A 19,657-nucleotide genomic window follows, 5' to 3' on the forward strand; every position below is an offset into this window, starting at 1 on the left:
CAAATATGACCACCATTTCTCCCCCCCCCCCCCCCGTTTTCATATCAATTGGCAGAAATCATCTTTATTAGAAAAATGAAATTTTCACGTATTTACAGTTTGTACATCTTGTACTTGGCATGTGTGTTTTTCTCCCACAAGTATATACATTTCGATAAACGCAAACAAACAGGTCCCCCTACTCTCTTAACTTCTTTCTTTCTCTCTCTCTCTCTCTCTTTTTCCCATCTATGTATTTTAACAAAAATGAAAATACAATACAATTTGAAGACAACCATAGTAATTATATATTTTTTTTCTTCTATCATCAAAAGTTTGAAGCAAACATTTGTGAGGGGTTTTTTTTTTCTTTCTTTTGTAGATATGTCTGAAAATAGTATTTATACAGTATTAGCACTTAAGTCATGCATCGGGGTTAGATACGTTGGAGGGGTAAATTGCTGTCAGACAGGAAACGGAACAGAGAAACAAGCCCCACCCCCACCCCCACCCAAAAAAAAATCCTGGATCACATATTTGTTGTGATACAACTGTGTTTGGACATCATATTCAGCTAACCAATGGAAGATCTGTGAAGAGTCTATGTGTGAGTACAGAAATCCTGTGCATGTGTGACGACTGGAATGTGTATGTCTGTGTTTGAGTGACGTCTGTTGAGCTTCAACAACCAAAAAGCCTCTCTTGTGCAATGAAAACACTTGCGTTTTATTTGCTGATGGCCAATTCACATATGCTTGTTTTTTGATGGCTGCCCCTATCAAGGGTATATTTGCATGTGTGGATTATCACTTTAGGTTTACCAAATTTTCGTTATCAGGTGAAAATCTGCTCGTTCGCAAAGAGCCTCTTGACATGTTATTCTTTCTACGTAGGAAGATATTTATTCGGTGCACACCAAAACACAACGGACCAATGTGGCCAATGCACATTTCCCAGGTGCACTCCTCAGAGAGGAAAGATGGGCTCAGGGTCACGTAAGAGAAGGCGCTGTACAAAATAGTAAAAACCATCCGATAAAGGATCCGTTTCCCCCCCCCCCCCAACTGAGCAGCATTTTCACCCTGAGCCTCCCAAAGCGCACACTCCGAACACAAAAAAGGCATAGAAGAGTACATGGCCAAAACCACAAGGCATCTGAATCGCATGCAGGCACAAGTCTTTGGGGGAAATGGCAGCGGGGAGAGGGGAGAGAAAGTGTCAGCTGTCCCCATGATGGGGTCCTAATCCAAACAACACAGAGAAGGGCCAACAACGAATCTCCTAAAAGGTAAAGGTAGTCCCCTGTGCAAGCCCTAGCATTCCATTTAGTTCCACTTGCTTAAAAGCCAACGGTTTTGCACTCAAACCGTTGACACGAGCATTCTCTGGTGTTGATACGTGGCCAGGATTTTTGTTGTCACCAAACACTTCACAATACAAAGCAGGTAAACTGGTCAGTCTGAATCAAGCAAGCTTGCACCCACAAGTAGCTTTTCACACTGCCTGATCCAGTATATAATTTGCTGTACTGCAATTTGGTCATTTCCAATTGTTCATGCTTTGTTTTTGTTTTTTTAAGACTCAGAAACGGCAGTTGTGACAATTTATTTTTCGTCAGAGACTGTGTACAAATGCACTGCTCCATAAGGGAGAGAGTGCCCTGCCCTGCAGAGTTTCTTCTCAGCTCACTTGCTGCAACAAACCTGGGTTTCTCACTGCACGTGCAAAAGAACTCGACCGCATGATACGGAACCAAAGGACAGCTGCTTTTTGGAGGAGAATTTTAATACCAGGTCTTCGACATGACCTCCAAATGCATCGTTTGCCCATTGGCTTCTATAGCACTGCAATTTCCACGCTTTCAAGATCTCACGTTGCTTTGCTAACAGTCTGGAGTTTTATAACAACACTCTTCGTGTGTGAAGGGTGGACAACTGGAGTCTAGCACCATCTTAAAGACCCACAAGAGCTTCAGGATATCAGCTTTCAAAAGTCAAAATCCTTTTCGGGAGATCAGCTTTCTCCTTGAGAGCTTTGACTCTCGAAAGCGTCTACTCTGAAATGCTTGTTGGCCTCTAAGGTGCCCATGGGCCCAAAGTGAGTTGTTTCGCAGGAGGTTAACACAGCTGGCCTCTGAAACGTTTTCAAGGAAGCAACAGCAAACTGTACCTAAAGATCAGACACTTGAAGGAATGAGATGCTAGCTTTCTAACAGCTGGAGTGCTTGTTAAACCTATTTCGTATACTGTAACGTATACTCTCCTGTAACGATCCCTCCCCTCATTTGCATGGAATAGTTCCAGAGGTCATTAACGAGGTTAGCTAACACTTTACAAACTCTGCTTTCTGAGGATATTAATAAAGAAGACTGCAGATATATACCCCACCCTTCTCTCTGAATCAGAGACTCAGAGCAGCCTACAATCTTCTTTATCTTCTCCCCCCCCCACAACAGACACCCTGTGAGGTGGGTGGGGCTGAGAGAGCTCTCCCACAAGCTGCCCTTTCAAGGACAACTCTGCGAGAGCTATGGCTGACCTAAGGCCATTCCAGCAGCTGCAAATGGAGAAGTGGGGAATCAAACCCGGTTCTCCCAGATAAGAGTCCGCACACTTCACCACTGCACCAAACTGGCTCTGGAAATCAATGAGGCACAATGAAACGTAATGGGTGGAGAGGGGAAACCTTCAACAAGCACTTGACAGGAAGGGAAAGCCTGTGGCTACTCCGGAATGGGAGAAACAGACCAGACCTGGCTACAGAGGAGAAACGATCAGAGATCCCCGTTTGCTGCTCCACCATCAGCTGCTACCTGCTCTACAACTTCAAGAACTCCCCTTCCTGAGGAGGATTGCATATATCATGTAGTGCAGAGAAGAGCAGCACTACCAAATACTTTAGACCGGGGTGTCAAACATGCGGCCTAGGGGTTGAATCAAGTCCCCAGAGGGCTCCCATCAGGCCCAATGAGCAACTGGCTGTCATCTGCTTCCTCCTCCCTCTCTCTTGCTTCCTTCTGCATCTCAGCTTGCTTTGCCAGGCTTGCTCAATCGCACAGGAGCTACAGAGCAAAACCTCTATTTTCTCCATTTGCTGAGACGCCTCCCTTGGGGAGGAAGGGGGGAGGCGGAGCTTACTTTGCCAGTCTCTCTCAATCGCAAAGCAGTGCTACTGAACCAGCCCTCTCTTCCTTCTGTTGGCTGAGGCTCCTCCCCCTCCTGATCCCCTGGGAAAGGAAGGAAAGAGCCAGAGCTTCCTTTGCCCAGTTCCCTGGATCGCACAGGAGAAATACAAAGAAAGCACCTTTAAGACCAACCAGTTCTAATGTTTTAAGCATGTTTTATTTTAGGGGTTTTTTTAAAAAAAAAAAATTAATTGTGTTTGTGTGTCCTTTATAAAGTTTCTATCTCTGCTACCTAATCTTAAATAGGAACACACACGGCCCAACCCGACACGGCCCAGCCTGACAAGGTGTCGTTTATGTCCAATCTGGGCCGCATAACAAATGAGTTGGACACTCACAAGGGAGAATGGTCCTCTCTCAGGACAATGCGCCGAGGACCAATTGTGCACCCGCACACCCACACTGCAACGGAGGTAATGCAGAAACGTCTGCTGAACCGTGCCCTAAGTCATTACCCGGGAGTTGGACGCAAACAGGACTACATCCAAGAAGCTTCAAGAGACTGAACACACAACTCAGACAGGAGTCTGTGTTACTTCCTTCAGCCAAAGGGCTAAGACAGCTGGTCTACTCAACAGATAAAGCTGCATTGTATCTGTCTTGCCCTCTCTCAGCTAGAGATGTAGTCAGGGGTGGAATTCTAGCAGCATCTCCGTTGCATATTAGGCCACACACCCCCTGATGTAGCCAATCCTCCCAGAGTTTACAAGGCTCTTTTTTGTAAGCTCTTGGAGGAATGGCTACATCATGGGGGTGTGGCCTAATATGCAAAGGAGCTCCTGCTATTATTCCAACCCTGGATGTAGTTAGGAGCCTGTCTCTGCCTCTCCTCTTTCCTATCAAGTATGTTAATTCCTAAATAAACCTTTATCTTCCCTTTAATCAGGTTGTGCTCCCTTGCTGTGTCAATCACTCTGCCAACGGTACCAAGTCAGGCCAGGTAGCCCAATGTCTACTCGCACAAAGGTCATTCCCAGCCTCAAAGATGCTGGGGATTGAACCTGAGATGTTGAGCATGCAACTCTGCTCAGTTGTGCCCTACTACTCAAAGCATATGAACATTCCATGTCCTGTGATGACTGCAGGTATTTGGAGGAGATCAACATTGTTATTTTGCATTCCTGCAATAAAGAAGAAAAAGAACAAGAATGCAGATTTATACCCCACCCTTCTCTCTGAATCAGAGTCTCAGAGTGGCTTTCAATCTCCTTTATCTCCTTCCCCCACAACAAACACCCTGCGAGGTCGGTGGGGCTGAGAGAGCTTTCCCAGAAGCTGCCCTTTCAAGGACAGCTCTGCCAGAGCTATGGGTAACCCAAGGCCATTCCAGCAGCTGCAAGTGGAGGAGTGGGGAATCAAACCCGGTTCTCCCAGATAAGAGAGCTATGGCTGACCCAAGGCCATTCCAGCAGCTGCAAGTGGAGGAGTGGGGAATCAAACCCGGTTCTCCCAGATAAGAGAGCTCTGGCTGACCCAAGGCCATTCCAGCAGCTGCAAGTGGAGGAGTGGGGAATCAAACCCGGTTCTCCCAGATAAGAGAGCTATGGCTGACTCAAGGCCATTTCAGCAGCTGCAAGTGGAGGAGTGGGGAATCAAACCCGGTTCTCCCAGATAAGAGAGCTCTGGCTGACCCAAGGCCATGCTAGCAGGTGCAAGTGGAGGAGTGGGGAATCAAACCCGGTTCTCCCAGATAAGAGAGCTATGCTGACTCAAGGCCATTCCAGCAGGTGCAAGTGGAGGAGTGAAGAATTAAACCCAGTTCTCCCAGATAAGAGTCCGCACACTTAACCACTACACCAAACTGGCTTGAATTGCATTGTGATCTGTGCACTAGAATCATTCATTTCTTGGGGGTTTTATCCCTTCGGGAGGGACAACTGCTGTCTACACCTGATTAGTCAGCCTTTTAAACAACAAAAAAAGTTAATATCACACCAGTTTCGCAGTGTGCATACTTCTGGAATCTGCAGATGACAGCCACTGTCTTAAAAGATTTCCTTCTCCTCAAGCCCTTCTTCTCTGATCGCCCACCTGTCTATAAGGCCAGTCTCTGTTTACTTAATTTCCTTTCTTGTTCCTCGAAACCCAAAGCGGCCTACGTCCTTCTCCTCTCCTCCATTTTCTCCTCGCAACAACCCTGTGAGGTAGGCTGGGCTGAGGGACTTTGGGTGCTATCACATGAGAGACTTGGCTCGACTTAGCCACACCTCCCATTCAGATTAAATGCGCACCATCACACAAGCAAATCTGCTCTCCGAGCCGCACCCATTCTCACTCCATCTCCAGATACCTTCTATCCAGATTAAAAGGCCACCTGGATTTTCCCGGTAGTTTCCCCTTCAATCAGATTTAGGTTGCATATTTGCTGGCCGTCTGAACACCCAGGCGCAACTCATAAGCGGAGGAGCAAGAAGAAGAAGAAAGAAGATATTGGATTTATATCCTGCCCTATACACTGAATCTCAGAGTCTCAGAGCGGCTGGCAATCTCCTTTACCTTCCCGCCCCCCACAACAGACACCCTGCGAGGTGGGTGGGGCTGAGAAAGCTCTCCCAGAAGCTGCCCTTTCACGGACAACTCCGACAAAAGCTATGGCTGACCCAAGGCCATTCCAGCAGCTGCAAACGGAGGAGTGGGGAATCAAACCCGGTTCTCCCAGATAAGAGAGCTATGGCTGACCCAAGGCCATTCCAGCAGCTGCAAATGGAGGAGTGGGGAATCAAACCCGGTTCTCCCAGATAAGAGTCCATGCACTTAATCACTACACCAAACAGTGTGATCAAGCCAAGTCAATGGTACGGTCCATTCCCACCCACCCCCCGCCCCAAACCCTGCTCCAAGGAGTGCTTCTCTGCTTGAGTGCACATGCTGGGAGACTTTTTTTAAAAAAAACCAACCCTTTCTTCAGTGGGTCCACGGTTGGCGCTAGCAGTATGAATGGCTAACCATGGACCGCCGTCGCGATCCTGCCGCTTCAATGGTAGCTGTCTGATAGCCCGAAAACGGACCAAACTCAAGTGGCTTTTTTGGAGCCAAGATAATATTTTGCCAGTTTCCCAATGTGACAGCACCCAGAGCATCAGGCCCAAGGCAGCTTCCATGACAGAGTGGGAATTCGAACCTTGATTTCCCCGCTAGTTAAATACTTTAACCGTTGCATCCTTTTGGTTCTTGGGCAGAAATCATTTCTGTAATCCACAAATGGGTGTCCCAAACCACTGTGAGCCAATCTGGTGTAGCGGTTAAGTGTGCGGACTCTTATCTGGGAGAACCGGGTTTGATTCCCCACTCCTCCACTTGCACCTGCTGGAATGGCCTTGGGTCAGCCATAGCTCTGGCGGAGTTGTCCTTGAAAGGGCAGCTTCTGGGAGAGCTCTCTCAGCCCCACCCATCTTACAGGGTGTCTGTTGTGGGGAAAGAAGATAAAGGAGATTGTAAACCTCTCTGATTCAGAGAGAAGGGGGGGTATAAATCTGCAATTCTTCTTCTGTGTCGATTTATGTTCTCCTCCCTCCCCCCCCCCCAGTTCAGCTGTTTAGAATTATGGATTTTGTAAGAAAACACTAAACTTCTCTGTGAAACATGCTACTGGAAACCAGGCTGGCCCTTTCTATACAAAAGACAAGCTTAAGCCTTAAATAAAAAAACCCACATATCTTTAGGAAGTCTACTCAAAAACATTCAAAGCTTGTATTCAGAACTGCAGTACCAGAACCCACAGTTTCACGTAGTGCAATTTCTTTTTATTTCCACTGCTCAGACAAAGAATAACGTGGAGTTGCTGACACAGACACAACTTTATCTCAATGCCTTGGTCCCAATTCATTAAGGAGAGGCAGTCTGCCAAAAACCCATTTTTTATCAACTCCAGTTGGCATGCTTATTTGGGGGGGGTGGGGGAGATAACATCTGCTCTGGCAGCTGCTGCTTTTGCCTAATCAGGCAAGACCAGCACCTGCCAGAGCAATCGAAGACAGGCTTCTACTAAAAGGTAGCTGCAACTGCCAAGGAAGACGGATTGATGTGCCAGCAATGGCTGGCAACGGCTCCTTTCCTCTCTGAGAGCCCCGCGTGGATCTGCCAGTTCAAACTGGAAGGAGTGAGTCTCACTGGAGCAGAAGTGGCAGAAAGAATACATGGACTGCGCCACAGCACTCCGTGATATGGTGCATAATGATTCCTGTTGGAGTCGATGGATGCAAAGTCAGCTTAAATGCACAGGCCACACAATGTAAGGGTCAGCGTTGGGCAATACTCAAGAATTTGCACGTGCCTCGTAGGACTTCTGATTTTGTCCCGTAGATTCCCCACGCCACCCCCAAATCATACGGAAATTGTATTTTTCAAATGTCCTGTACATTTCACATGGGGGCTGGGACACGTGGCAAAGTCTCTTGGGTGAGGGGAAGACAGTGGGCTAAGGGTGATTCTCTAAAGTCCAGATTTCACCGGGATTATTCATAGGGTTTAAAGAGACCTCTGGGGTCATCTAGTCCAACCCCCTGCACAATGTAGGAAACTCACAAAAGCCTCCCTCTAAATTCACAGGATCTTCATTGCTGTCAGATGGCCATCTCGCCTCTGTTTAAATCTGTTGGCACTCGCAACCTTGGAAGTTAGGAAATCCCCAATGAGTACTTGGAGAGGGGAAGTGCAAAAGAAATGCAATGTCCTCCCCCCCGCCCATCTGAAGAGTAGTTTAGTTTATTTGATCTATATCCCGCCCTCCCCACCAAAGCAGGCTCAAAGCGGCTCACAAAATAAAACAGAACAACAATAAAAACAGTTAAATTAAGCATTAAAAAACCAGTTTAAACAATTTGGTGCTAATTCTGCATGATTTCAGGGTGGCATTCAGTGTTCTTGGACATCCAATTGGATCTAATATCACGACGGTGGTCATCGTTCAGTTAAAACCTAACTGAAACAATATTGACTTTGCAAGCCTTGAGGAACTGGGTACATTTCTTTGGGTGGTCTATAGATTAATCCCCAAAACCATAGAGAGCTCAGAGGGACTTCCTCATGAGTAGACATGACATTTTTCACATTAACTTTTAAAGAAAAACAACAAAAGATGTTCACACGCTTCAAATGAAGGCGTTCAATTTTTTAGAAGGGAGGATTCACCCAGTGCTGTTTCAATCTTATCTTCTCTATAGCCTTGGAAAGTAGAACATTTTAATCTTGGTCTTCGTCTCTCCACTCTCCTTGCTTTAAAAGTGGTGGTTTTTCACACAGTGCATTTTGTGTAACACAGTATAGAATGAGTGTGTATGTGTGTGTTTAATAATCCAGAAAATCCAGAATCCAAGCTTGGATGCATCCCTACCTTAAAGTTATTTGACATGAATGTTTTAGAGACAGTATAAATCCCCTTAGCATGTCCTGTGACAACATAATTACTTAATGATGTGCATATACTAAGTATTTAAGATATGCCTGATGAGAGAAGTCAAACGTGTTCAAACATACATACATGATACTCTAGAAGAAAACCAAGTCACTAAAAAGAGGTGCTAGACTTTCCAGAAAACCTGCACTCCGGGTGGAGTCTGTTAACCATTCACGGCTGTTCGTACCACAGATCGACAACTGTAGTTAACATCAACATACAGTTAATTAGATGGAATCTCTACTGAGTTGTAAACAACGAGCCACAGTTATTTTGGTGGTAGCGATGGGATCGGGTTTTTTTAGGGAAGCAATGTGAGGGAAAGGGGAGAGAAACAGGAATACTATACAGCCCTGAGTTATCATCACCAACAAGGGAGACAAACAAACTCGTGTACACATTTAGGTTTCAAGTTAGATTATGAGGTCTACAGCTTTACAGGTGTAAGCTCCATAGATCAATACTTAAAGATATATTTCTTTCCTTCTCTGCAGATCTTCCAGATGTGAAGTCGGACTGTGGCGTTTCCTAGAAACAGATCCCGTTACCGATGAGATTCTGTGAAACATAAATGAGAGCATTTGGACACCAACGGTAGCCAAAAAACCTTACTGGGTTACAGTAAGACGGGTCTTGATTTTCTACCGCGTTGGTCTTCATTGCCAAACTGCTTTTGCCCAGAATGACCTCCTGGGTGGAGTTAAACATTAAGAAGATAGCACAAATGTGACTGGGGGGAAACGACAACAACTAAACCATTTCCATGAGGGGGGAAACAGAAAATTCATGCAGCAGTTATAACTTCCCTAGGGCACACGACAACGCAGGCCGGGCAGGAAGTTCTCACATTAGCAGCCTGGGAGGTGTGTGAGAGCAGAGGGGGCCCCCCCACACATGTAAACATTTTTTTATATATAAAAAAGATGCCAGCTCAACTGTGCTCGGAATTTCTGGATCCATCACCCGTAGTTAGCAAAACCCCTTTGGGGACTCTGAAGTGTTTTGAAAGCTTCCACCGTCTAGTGCCATCCTTCCAAGGTCTGTCCTAGTACGCTGCCATTATCTTGAACGGCATTTGTACCATAGGGAGCATGATCCACCAGAAACTTCTCCTCCTGAGCCAGAACCACAGGACACATCGCAGAAGAAAGGCCGTTGTGAATTGCGCCACGCAACGGCCGGGAAGCTCTGGCTGCCCAGGTTCTCGACATACTCAGAATAGGGCAGCCTAGATTATTTTCTTAGTCGTGCTGCTGCGCCTTCAACTCAGGAAACATTCCCCTTATCACTTTATCTCCATGACTTGGTAAAACTTTGCTTATTATATTTCACTGGCATGGGAGTAGGTCAGGTCGTCAAACGAGGCGACTCGACCGCAGAATGAGAGCGGTGAAGGTGAAACTGGTTCTGAGAATTGTTAAAAAGAAGGAGGGTGGTCCAAAAATCCATGGGACAATCTCAAGAGGGAAGGAAACAGCCAACGTCTCTGACGCGGCTGGGGGTGGGGGAGGGAGTGGTTCAGGAGCTTGAATTCTGACGACCCCCCCGTAAAGTGCTTCAGTTCCCATTGGTATTTCCACAAGGATGGTCATTATCCAGGCCTCTCAGTGGCTGGTCTCTAGCCAGGTGATCTATCTGAGGGATGTGTGTGTTTAGATCTCAGCACCGCTTGGCAGTTGCCAGGCAACCCCTCCCCCCCTTCAGCCCCTTTGATGAACTGGCAGTAAGAGTCATCTCCAAACGGGCCAAGCCAGGCTGGAGTTTACTTTTCTTCCGCCTAGCCACCAGACTGGCATTCCCTCACTGCTGCTCTCGAGTCAGTTCCTTCCATGCCTAGTTATGGGTAAAGGTGCCCGTAGGACCAGCCCTGGGCTCATCAGGGATTCGTATGTCTTGCAAGCAGGGTAGAGGGAGATGGGGATGGCTGCATGGCCCAGCTCAGAGCTACTACTGGGACCTGGGACCTCAGTTAACAATTTTGCTAAGTCTACTTAACGCAACTTCCGTTTGTTTCAACAGTGGGGTTGGCGCCGGAGGAGTTTGTAGTGGGATCAGAGCCTTGATCTCTGTTAAGACAGACACAGATGAAGACAATATTGTTTCCATTCATGGGCCCTGAGGTTTTGTGTTTGTTTTTGTTTGTTTTTTTGCTTTTTTTGACTATGTTTAGAAACGAAGATGAAACTAAATCATACAGATACAGATATAGATATATAGGGTTTTTTTTGTTAAAAGTATAACTCTCTAATCTCTTTGACTTTTTTGTCAGTGTGCAAATGCATTCTTAGCTTGGTTTTTGTTCTTTTTGTTTTGTTTTTTTTCACGTTTTGTTTTTGTTTCCGTGTCAAACTACATGCATACCATATTGCTTATTCTCTATTAAAAATAACGTCTGGGGAGGGTAGAAATACGCTGGACGAAAGTGCTAGAAGGATTCAGTCCGACGGACAAGGTAAAATAACCCTCCACGTAGAAAAATTGCACATAGTTGCCAACATGAGTCGGGGTTCACCCAACAGATTGATAACAGTTGATTTCACTTCACCTCGAATCTATCCCTACGGGTTTATCTACACAACAGACTTACACTGGCATAATGTAACACCCCGTTTCTAGGCAACCCTCAGAACTGCAATTCTGGGGGGCAGCTCTGAAACAGGGAACCCTCCACATCTTCTCCTAGCTACGAGGGAACCCATGACAACTAAATCTGGTATATGTTTGCAGTACAGATACACCCGTAGTGTAGTGAACTTTTCTTTCTTATCTCTCCTTCCTTTTTGGTACAACTGATGGATATAACAATTGTGGTACACACTCTGTGGCTTGTGGAGAGCCATGTTCGCAGTTACCGTCAACCAAAATAACCTTACTTACCTACACTTTTACATGCCACTTAGGGAAGCTCACAGTTTACCTGTTCCTCAAGCAGCAGCTGTTTTAATGTGAAAAGCACCTGGAAACAACTGGCCTCACCAGACAAAATCCTTGCCCACTTTTCTGAAACAGGGCAGAAAAACAGGCCATTCTGCCAAACCGAAAAACCACAAGCGTCAATGCCAGAGCCATTTGCGACCCACGAGCCACTGAGTATCGCTGCACTAATCTGATATATGGAAGGCATTGAGAATCCCCCAGTTCCTGTTATAATAATGCCAAAGATAACCATTTTCCCCTCAGGATGCTGGCAACTATGTTTCCCTACAGATAAAGGTGATAATGAAAAAGCTAAACATCTGATTCAATGCTAGGCATCTTCTTATACACGCGTCTATTGCTGCAGGAATTTAAAACTCGTGGAGTTGAGTACACACTATTCTTATTGGCAATGTAAGGCAACCCATGCTCTGAAATGTACATGTCATTGTGGACCCGACCGTCTCTGGAACAGTAGGAGGTGGTCGACCTTAGTGATGACCTCGAGTAACTATCGTATCTCGATTTTAAGGATTGTTTATACGAGTCTGTGGGACTCCGCCCGAGACCCAAGAGCTGGTCGTCGCAATAAGAGTGCAGAAAAGGGTTCTCGGCTGAACGGTCAGAATACATGGACTTGACCCTCTTACCATCGTCCAGCGTGCGTGAGAAAAGCGCAGCCTTGTTGCTCGAGAGTTTGCTTTGGGGGACATTAAAGAGGGTTGCATAAGGGTTGACTTCGAGAAGCCTCTCCCTCTCTTTCAGGCTGATGCTTCGAGCGGGCCTCCCGAGGTCCATTTCCCTGCACTTGTCGAGGATGTTGTCATACGAGTGTTGCCTGCTCATCTTCAGCTTGCCTTTTTTGGGAGGCTGAGTGTTGTTATTCTGGACCCAGTCGTGGCGATACAGATCTTCCCGTTGCGTGGAGTTGGCTGTTTCCTGCAGCATCTGGTCTTCATCAATATCGTACAGGTTCCCCATCCGCACGCAGGCATCGCATTTGTACGGTGACCGGCTGGTATAGTGCCCAGTGTAAGTGGGCAGGCTGGAAAGGCAGCTCCTGCAGTGAGTGGCGTTCTGCCTGTATCTCTCGTTCGCCTCACCAAAAGAAGCATTTTTTTCTTTTACACTGTAGTGCTTTGAATACAGCTTGTATTGGTCATTGTTTGGAAGACTTTCTTCATTTGGCAAAGGAGTTCTATTACTTGGCTCAGCATTCCGGTAGTTATCGTTGTGGTCCTGATACCCTTCAGAAAACTCCATTGTCTCTGGAAGGACAATATTTTCAATATACTGAGGAGTATCAAGATGAAAACCTCGCTCCTTATCTGCATCTATAATGTAAATTTTATCCCGGGGCAAAGATTGTTTATTTTTCAGATATGTCAACTCAACTTCACTGCAATCCTTTGGATATTTTGAGACAGGTCTTTTCTTCACGTTGTCCTTGGACTTGTGGTGCTTGTTGTTGTTTTCAGGTTCCATGTGGCAAGTGGCCCGGCTCGAGGTGTCTGAAACATCCGAGCGAATGATCTCTTCAGGAAGGTACCTCGGGCCTTTCAAGGAATGCTGTCGGTTTTCCTCAGAAACATTCTCCCGCTGGAGAGAGCCCTGCCGGATAGAGTCTTGGCGGAGAGATTCTTGCCGCAAAGATTCGACTGACTTCCTCCACAGTTGCCTCGGACGTGAGTTCGTTTTGGCTTCAGTTGCCACCGCCACTTCTACGGTGTTAGGATTAGATTCGTTTAGTGTGAGAGGGTGCTGCCCTTGGAAAACATAGTTGTTGAGGTTGTCTTTGTGGCGGTTGCCGGGAAAGGTCTGCAACTCGCTCATATTATCACTGAAAATGTTCTCCTTCCCTGGGAAGGGCCTGTTTTCCGAAAAAACCAGATTCCCCTTATCCATCATCATGTCCATAATTAAAGATCCCCTGTGAATGAAGTCAGGTGTTCTTTTGGGAGAATTCAGCCTGGAAGGGTTCATGTCGGCCAGATTAGTCATATTCTTGGCTGTTCGCAGGAGTTTTAACATATTTGTCTGCGAGCTCGTTAATGTGAAGTCAGGGGATTTCTTTTTTTCCTCAATGTGCACTCCATGAATGCAGCTGTAAATGCCCTGCAAGAGTCACAAGACAAAACAGAAGAAAATCACTGCTGTTGAATACATAGATTTCTGCAAGTCATTCTCTGTAGGATTATATGTCAGTAACATTTATTTAAGGGCCAAACTACACAAATTTTCCTTCGCATGTCGGGTCATGGTTCCTCAAACCTGATTTGCTTTCCTCACAGCTCCACAAGAGTCGTGGGGAACATCATTTTTCAATGCCCAGGGCTCAGGGCGGTGGTAAAAGGGGGAAAAGGAGCCCCAGCTTTCTCCCCTACACCCTTTCCCCAAGCTGAAACAGCCCCAGTACAGAATTATTTGCTGTATCTACAATTCCAAAGTTGAGCTCCAATTTTAGCATTAAAAGCTTTAAGTGCTGCTGGCACATATTGGTTACCTTGATCAGAGAAGTAAAAGTGAGAAATTGCTGCAGCACTAACTTTAGCTACATTGATAGCCATTCTACGATTGTGGGTCCACGTAGCATTAGATGGGAAGTAGAAACTCAGGTATTTGAAGTGCTTGACCTGTTCAAGACTCTTACCATTAATAATCCACTTATAACAATCCCAAAGTTATGTTAACTATGTTAATTAATTAATAATCATAATTATGTTAATCAATTATGTTAATTAATCCCAGAAGCTGCCCTTTCAAGGACAGCCTCTGCCAGAGCTATGGCTAACCCAAGGCCATTCCAACAGCTGCAAGTGGAGGAGTGGGGAATCAAACCCGGTTCTCCCAGATAAGAGAGCTCTGGCTGACCCAAGACCATTCCAGCAGCTGCAAGTGGAGGAGTGGGGAATCAAACCCGGTTGTCCCAGATAAGAGAGCTCTGCCTGACCCAAGGCCATTCCAGCAGCTGCAAGGGGAGGAGGGGGGAATCAAACCCGGTTCTCCGAGATAAGAGAGCTCTGGCTGACCCAAGGCCATTCCAGAAGCTGTAAGGGGAGGAGGGGGGAATCAAACCCGGTTCTCCCAGATAAGAGAGCTCTGGCTGACCCAAGGCCATTCCAGCAGCTGCAAGTGGAGGAGTGGGGAATCAAACCCGGTTCTCCCAGATAAGAGAGCTCTGGCTGACCCAAGGCCATTGCAGCAGCTGCAAGGGGAGGAGGGGGGAATCAAACCCGGTTCTCCCAGATAAGAGAGCTCTGGCTGACCCAAGGCCATTTCAGCAGCTGCAAGTGGAGGAGTGGGGAATCAAACCCGGTTCTCCCAGATAAGAGAGCTCTGGCTGACCCAAGGCCATTCCAGCAGCTGCAAGGGGAGGAGGGGGGAATCAAACCCGGTTCTCCCAGATAAGAGAGCTCTGGCTGACCCAAGGCCATTCCAGCAGCTGCAAGGGGAGGAGGGGGGAATCAAACCCGGTTCTCCCAGATTAGAGAGCTCTGGCTGACCCAAGGCCATTCCAGCAGCTGCAAGTGGAGGAGTGGGGAATCAAACCCGGTTCTCCCAGATAAGAGTCTGCACACTTCACCACTACACCAAACTGGCTCTCATGTTGGAGATAAAGGTAACATAAAGTCTGCCAAGAAAACATTGTTACGACGTCACTCCATGGACTGAGAATGATTTTTTAAGCTCAGAAAGGAGATGCCAAGGAATGAACTTTTAGGTGTGTTAGACATATATGAGCAATGGCCTCTCCACCAAATTATCAAGTAAATTATCCCACGAAATACCTATTCTCTCCTTGCATTGGAGGAAATGCACAAAGGACAGTTCTGTCAGCAGTGACTCATTACTACCAAATGGAACTTTTATGTACAAGAACAGTAAATATTTCCAAGGAACCAATTTAAGGGCAGAAACCACTAGGGATGAACAGCAGTCTTCAGGGTGTGCTGAGGGAGGGCCAGAGCCATTTGACAGGCTACTTATCAAGCACAGCCTTGGCTCAGAAAAATCTTGGTTGGACCCAGAAAAGCAATTCTTACCAGGAAGCCGGGACAATTTGTTAAATATTAACTTTTTGCACAAAGCAGCAGAGAAAGACAGGGCAATAGTTATGCCAACAGGCAATCTTTTTCAGAAGAAAAGACACAGACTCCCTCTCCCCACCCCCCCACCCCGCCCCCAACACCACTCCGCAAGTTGTAATTAGGGATAGAGCTCCATCGTTTCATCCAATTATTTTTCCGTACGCGTTTGGCAATGACAGAATAGCAAAGACTATTAGCTAATAAAAAAAAGAAGTGTCCAAAGATTAAGACTAAGCATATTTACAGCTTGCATTTAAACAAACACTTATTTGGAAATAAAAGTCCAATTTTTTTTTTTTTTTGCAACTGGTTGCATATTTTTTTTTTAAAAGAAAAATTCTGGCCATATGAATAAACGACTTCATTTATAACGCAGATTGCAGTTACTGAAGGCGTGCAATTAATTAGGAAGCTGTGCCTGAGTTGCTCTGGGTTGGTCATTCTGTGCAAAGAAGAACTATGGCAGGCTGATGCAGAGGCCTGGAGCTACACAACGCTGCGGGGAATCTTGGGGGGCCATCCCCTATCGAGGGCATGAAGCTTTGGTGTAGGGGAACCTGGGCATCTGTAGGGTGCCCCGTCTTTCCCTGCATCAGTTTGTCATCTGTTTTTCGAGCCCACAACCTGGACCCCCGCATTCCTCATGGAACACCTTCTCCTTGTGCCCCTCCCCTCTCTTCCAGATCAGAAGAGAAGCCCTGTTTCCTCTCCGGTCCTTTAGTGAAGTTCCTTTGGAGCAGCACATGACCTTCAAGAGTTCTTTCCTATCCCAGGGAACTACTTAAGCCATCACCTTGTTCTCTGTTTGCTGGCAAAAGAAAACTAAAGGTGAATATAGTCCCCTGTGCAAGCACCAGGGGTGGAATTCCAGCAGGAGCTCCTTTGCATATTAGGCCACACACCTCTGATGTAGCCACTCCTCCAAGAGCTTACAAGGCTCTTTTTTGTAAGCTCTTGGAGGATTGGCTACATCAGGGGTGTGTGGCCTAATATGCAAAGGAGCTCCTTAGAATTCCACCCCTGGCAAGCACCAGTCATTTCCAACCCATGGGGCGGCGTTGCTTTCACAACGTTTTCATGGCAGACTTGAGCCGGCCACCTGAACCCAGCTTCTGCCGGGATCAAACGCAGGTCGTGAGCAGAGCTTGGACTGCGAGACTGCAGCTGACCACTCTGTGCCACGGGGCTCTAAGCCATGCAGTAGGCTTGCCCAATTCTCTTGGAGTAATCCTTGGGTGCAAAGCTTGGTGACTGGAGTTAAGTAATACCCCTGGCTCTTGTGAGGTGAAGACATTGGTCAGGATCCAGAAAACTATTTTCAGCCTCTCTGGGGAGGAAGGCAAGGCAGGGAACCAACCGTCCCCAGTGCAATTTTTGACCCCTGCTCCTGTTGGACACATTCTAACACCCCTGTATATCACAAACTCCATGTGAATAGAACAGCATGTTTTGCCATGTACTGGTTGGGGAATCATAGAAACCTAGAGTTGGAAGGGACCTCCAGAGTCATCTAGTCCAGCCCCCTGCACATTGCAGGAAACTCAAAAATACCTCCACCTATATTCACAGGATCTTCATTGCTGTCAGATGGCCATCTACCCTCTGTTGAAAAACCTCCAAGGAAGGAGAGCCCACCACCTCCCAAGGAGGAAGCCTGTTCCACTGAGGAGCTGCTCTAAACTCACAAACCCCTCCCCCTAAATTCACAGGATCCTCATTGCTGTCAGATGGCCATCTAGCCTCTGTTGAAAAACCTCCAAGGAAGGAGAGCCCACCACCTCCCAAGGAGGAAGCCTGTTCCACTGAGGAGCTGCTCTAAACTCACAAACCCCTCCCCCTAAATTCACAAGATCTTCATTGCTGTCAGATGGCCATCTAGCCTCTGCTGAAAAACCTCCAAGGAAGGAGAGCCCACCACCTCCCAAGGAGGAAGCCTGTTCCACTGAGGAACCCCTCTAAACTCACAAACCCCTCCCCCTAAATTCACAGGATCTTCATTGCTGTCAGGTGGCCATCTAGCCTCTGTTGAAAAACCTCCAAGGAAGGAGAGCCCACCACCTCCCAAGGAGGAAGCCTGTTCCACTGAGGAACCGCTCTAAACTCACAAACCCCTCCCCCTAAATTCACAGGATCTTCATTGCTGTCAGGTGGCCATCTACCCTCTGTTGAAAAACCTCCAAGGAAGGAGAGCCCACCACCTTCCAAGGAGGAAGCCTGTTCCACTGAGGAACCCCTCTAAACTCACAAACCCCTCCCCCTAAATTCACAGGATCTTCATTGTTGTCAGGTGGCCATCTACCCTCTGTTGAAAAACCTCCAAGGAAGGAGAGCCCACCACCTCCCAAGGAGGAAGCCTGTTCCACTGAGGAACCCCTCTAAACTCACAAACCCCTCCCCCTAAATTCACAGGATCTTCATTGCTGTCAGATGGCCATCCAGCCTCTGTTTAAAAACCTCCAAGGAAGGAGAGCCCACCACCTCCCAAGGAGGAAGCCTGTTCCACTGAGGAACCCCTCTAAACTCACAAACCCCTCCCCCTAAATTCACAGGATCTTCATTGCTGTCAGATGGCCATCTAGCCTCTGCTGAAAAACCTCCAAGGAAGGAGAGCCCACCACCTCTCAAGGAGGAAGCCTGTTCCACTGAGGAACTGCTCTAATGGTCAGGAAGTTCTTCCTAATGTTGAGCCAGAAACTCTTTTGATTTAATGTCAGCCCATTGGTTCTGGTTCTACCTTCTGGGGCCACAGAATTTCACACCATCCTGAGATGACTGTTAGAGAACAGCACATTCAGACCCCTACAAGGCTGGGCAGGGCTACTTGTGCCATTGTCTCAATTCCAGGCCACCAAACGGCCAAGCCAACAATAGCTGTACTCACCCTGCTGATGGAAAACAGCAATCCCGGTCGATCGGAGCAGACCCCGGTGAAGCAGAACCGCAGCTTCCAGTAAAACAAGTGCTCCCACACAAAAGTGATCAGGCTGAGCGCCATGGCAGCCGCCAGCATGTAGAAGACGCCCGCCATGTTGTCAATGTCCAGCTGGCTGCTCATGACCTCGTTCTTCTCGTTGTGGCAAATGCCCGTGAGCCACAGGGTCTCCAGCTCCTCCATCTCTCCTAGAAATGGAAACAAGCCCATGAAGAAGGCACCAAGGGAGGACATGGAGAAACCAAGACAATCCCAGTGGTAAAGTATGGAGCTCCCCCCCTACACATGTGCATACACCGCGCATGGCATGATTAGACTCGTGGGAAACTGTGCTCTAAAAGTGTCCTTGTTTGCTTGTGCAAAGGGATAGCAGAACCCACCTTCTCTAGGTCTTGATACAGGCAAATGGTGGGGAATGTCTGTTGCCACCGCTCAAGACGGCACCTGGAACTTCAGTCGGGAGCAACGTTCCCTCTAAGCTGCAGAGTCTTGGGAGCAAAAATTCTACTTGGTGAGCTACCGGCATTAAAGTTGTGAGCTCCTGCATCAATTATTGTGCTCTGGGGCCATCCTTCCTGAGGTAGGACAAAAACCTGTGAGCCGGAGGCTAAAAACCTGTGAGCTAGCTCACACACACTCAGCTTAGAGGGAACACTGGTTGGGAGATGTATTGCATTGGTAGCAGAAAGCGCCTTCAAGCTGCAGCTGCCTTATGGCAACGCTGAAGGTTTTTCAAAACAGAAGACGTGCAGAGGTGGCTGGCCATAATAATAATAATAATAATAATAATAAACTTTTATTTGTATCCCGCCCTCCCCGCCGAAGCAGGCTCAGGGCGGCTAACAGACATGGTATACCATGATTTACATAAAACAATTTTAAAATACAGTTAGTACATACATTTAAAAAACGGTTACATAAAAGTTAAAAACTACAATAAATTAAGGTGCTATGTTCAATAGATGTATTTCGATGGCTAGATATCGCTTTCAGGGCTCCTTATATGCTTGCAGAAAGAGGGTGGTTTTGCAAGCTCTGCGGAACTGATTAAAGTCCCGCAGGGCTCGCACTTCCTCCGGTAATTGATTCCACCAGTGGGGGGCCATTACGGAGAAGGCCTGCTCTCTTGTTACTCTCAGTTTGGCCTCCTTTGGTCCAGGGAT

The 19,657-nt window shown here is 47.0% G+C and overlaps 1 protein-coding gene across 1 annotated transcript in view; it reads right to left on the minus strand.

Moving 5' to 3' along the window:
• Nucleotides 1–10,764: 10,764 nt before the first annotated feature.
• GRIN2A (glutamate ionotropic receptor NMDA type subunit 2A) overlaps nt 10,765–19,657 on the minus strand; it is a 388,418-nt gene continuing 379,525 nt past the window's right edge. The window contains exons 11-12 of the mRNA XM_060260719.1: nt 18,444–18,682; nt 10,765–13,589 (exon numbers count right to left, since the gene is read on the minus strand). Coding sequence (XP_060116702.1) covers nt 11,787–13,589; nt 18,444–18,682 — 2,042 coding nt within the window. The 3' untranslated portion in view covers nt 10,765–11,786. The remainder of the gene's footprint in view (nt 13,590–18,443; nt 18,683–19,657) is intronic.

This window comes from Heteronotia binoei, chromosome 20, assembly GCF_032191835.1.
Source record: "Heteronotia binoei isolate CCM8104 ecotype False Entrance Well chromosome 20, APGP_CSIRO_Hbin_v1, whole genome shotgun sequence".
In the NCBI taxonomy this organism is placed as follows: domain Eukaryota; kingdom Metazoa; phylum Chordata; class Lepidosauria; order Squamata; family Gekkonidae; genus Heteronotia; species Heteronotia binoei.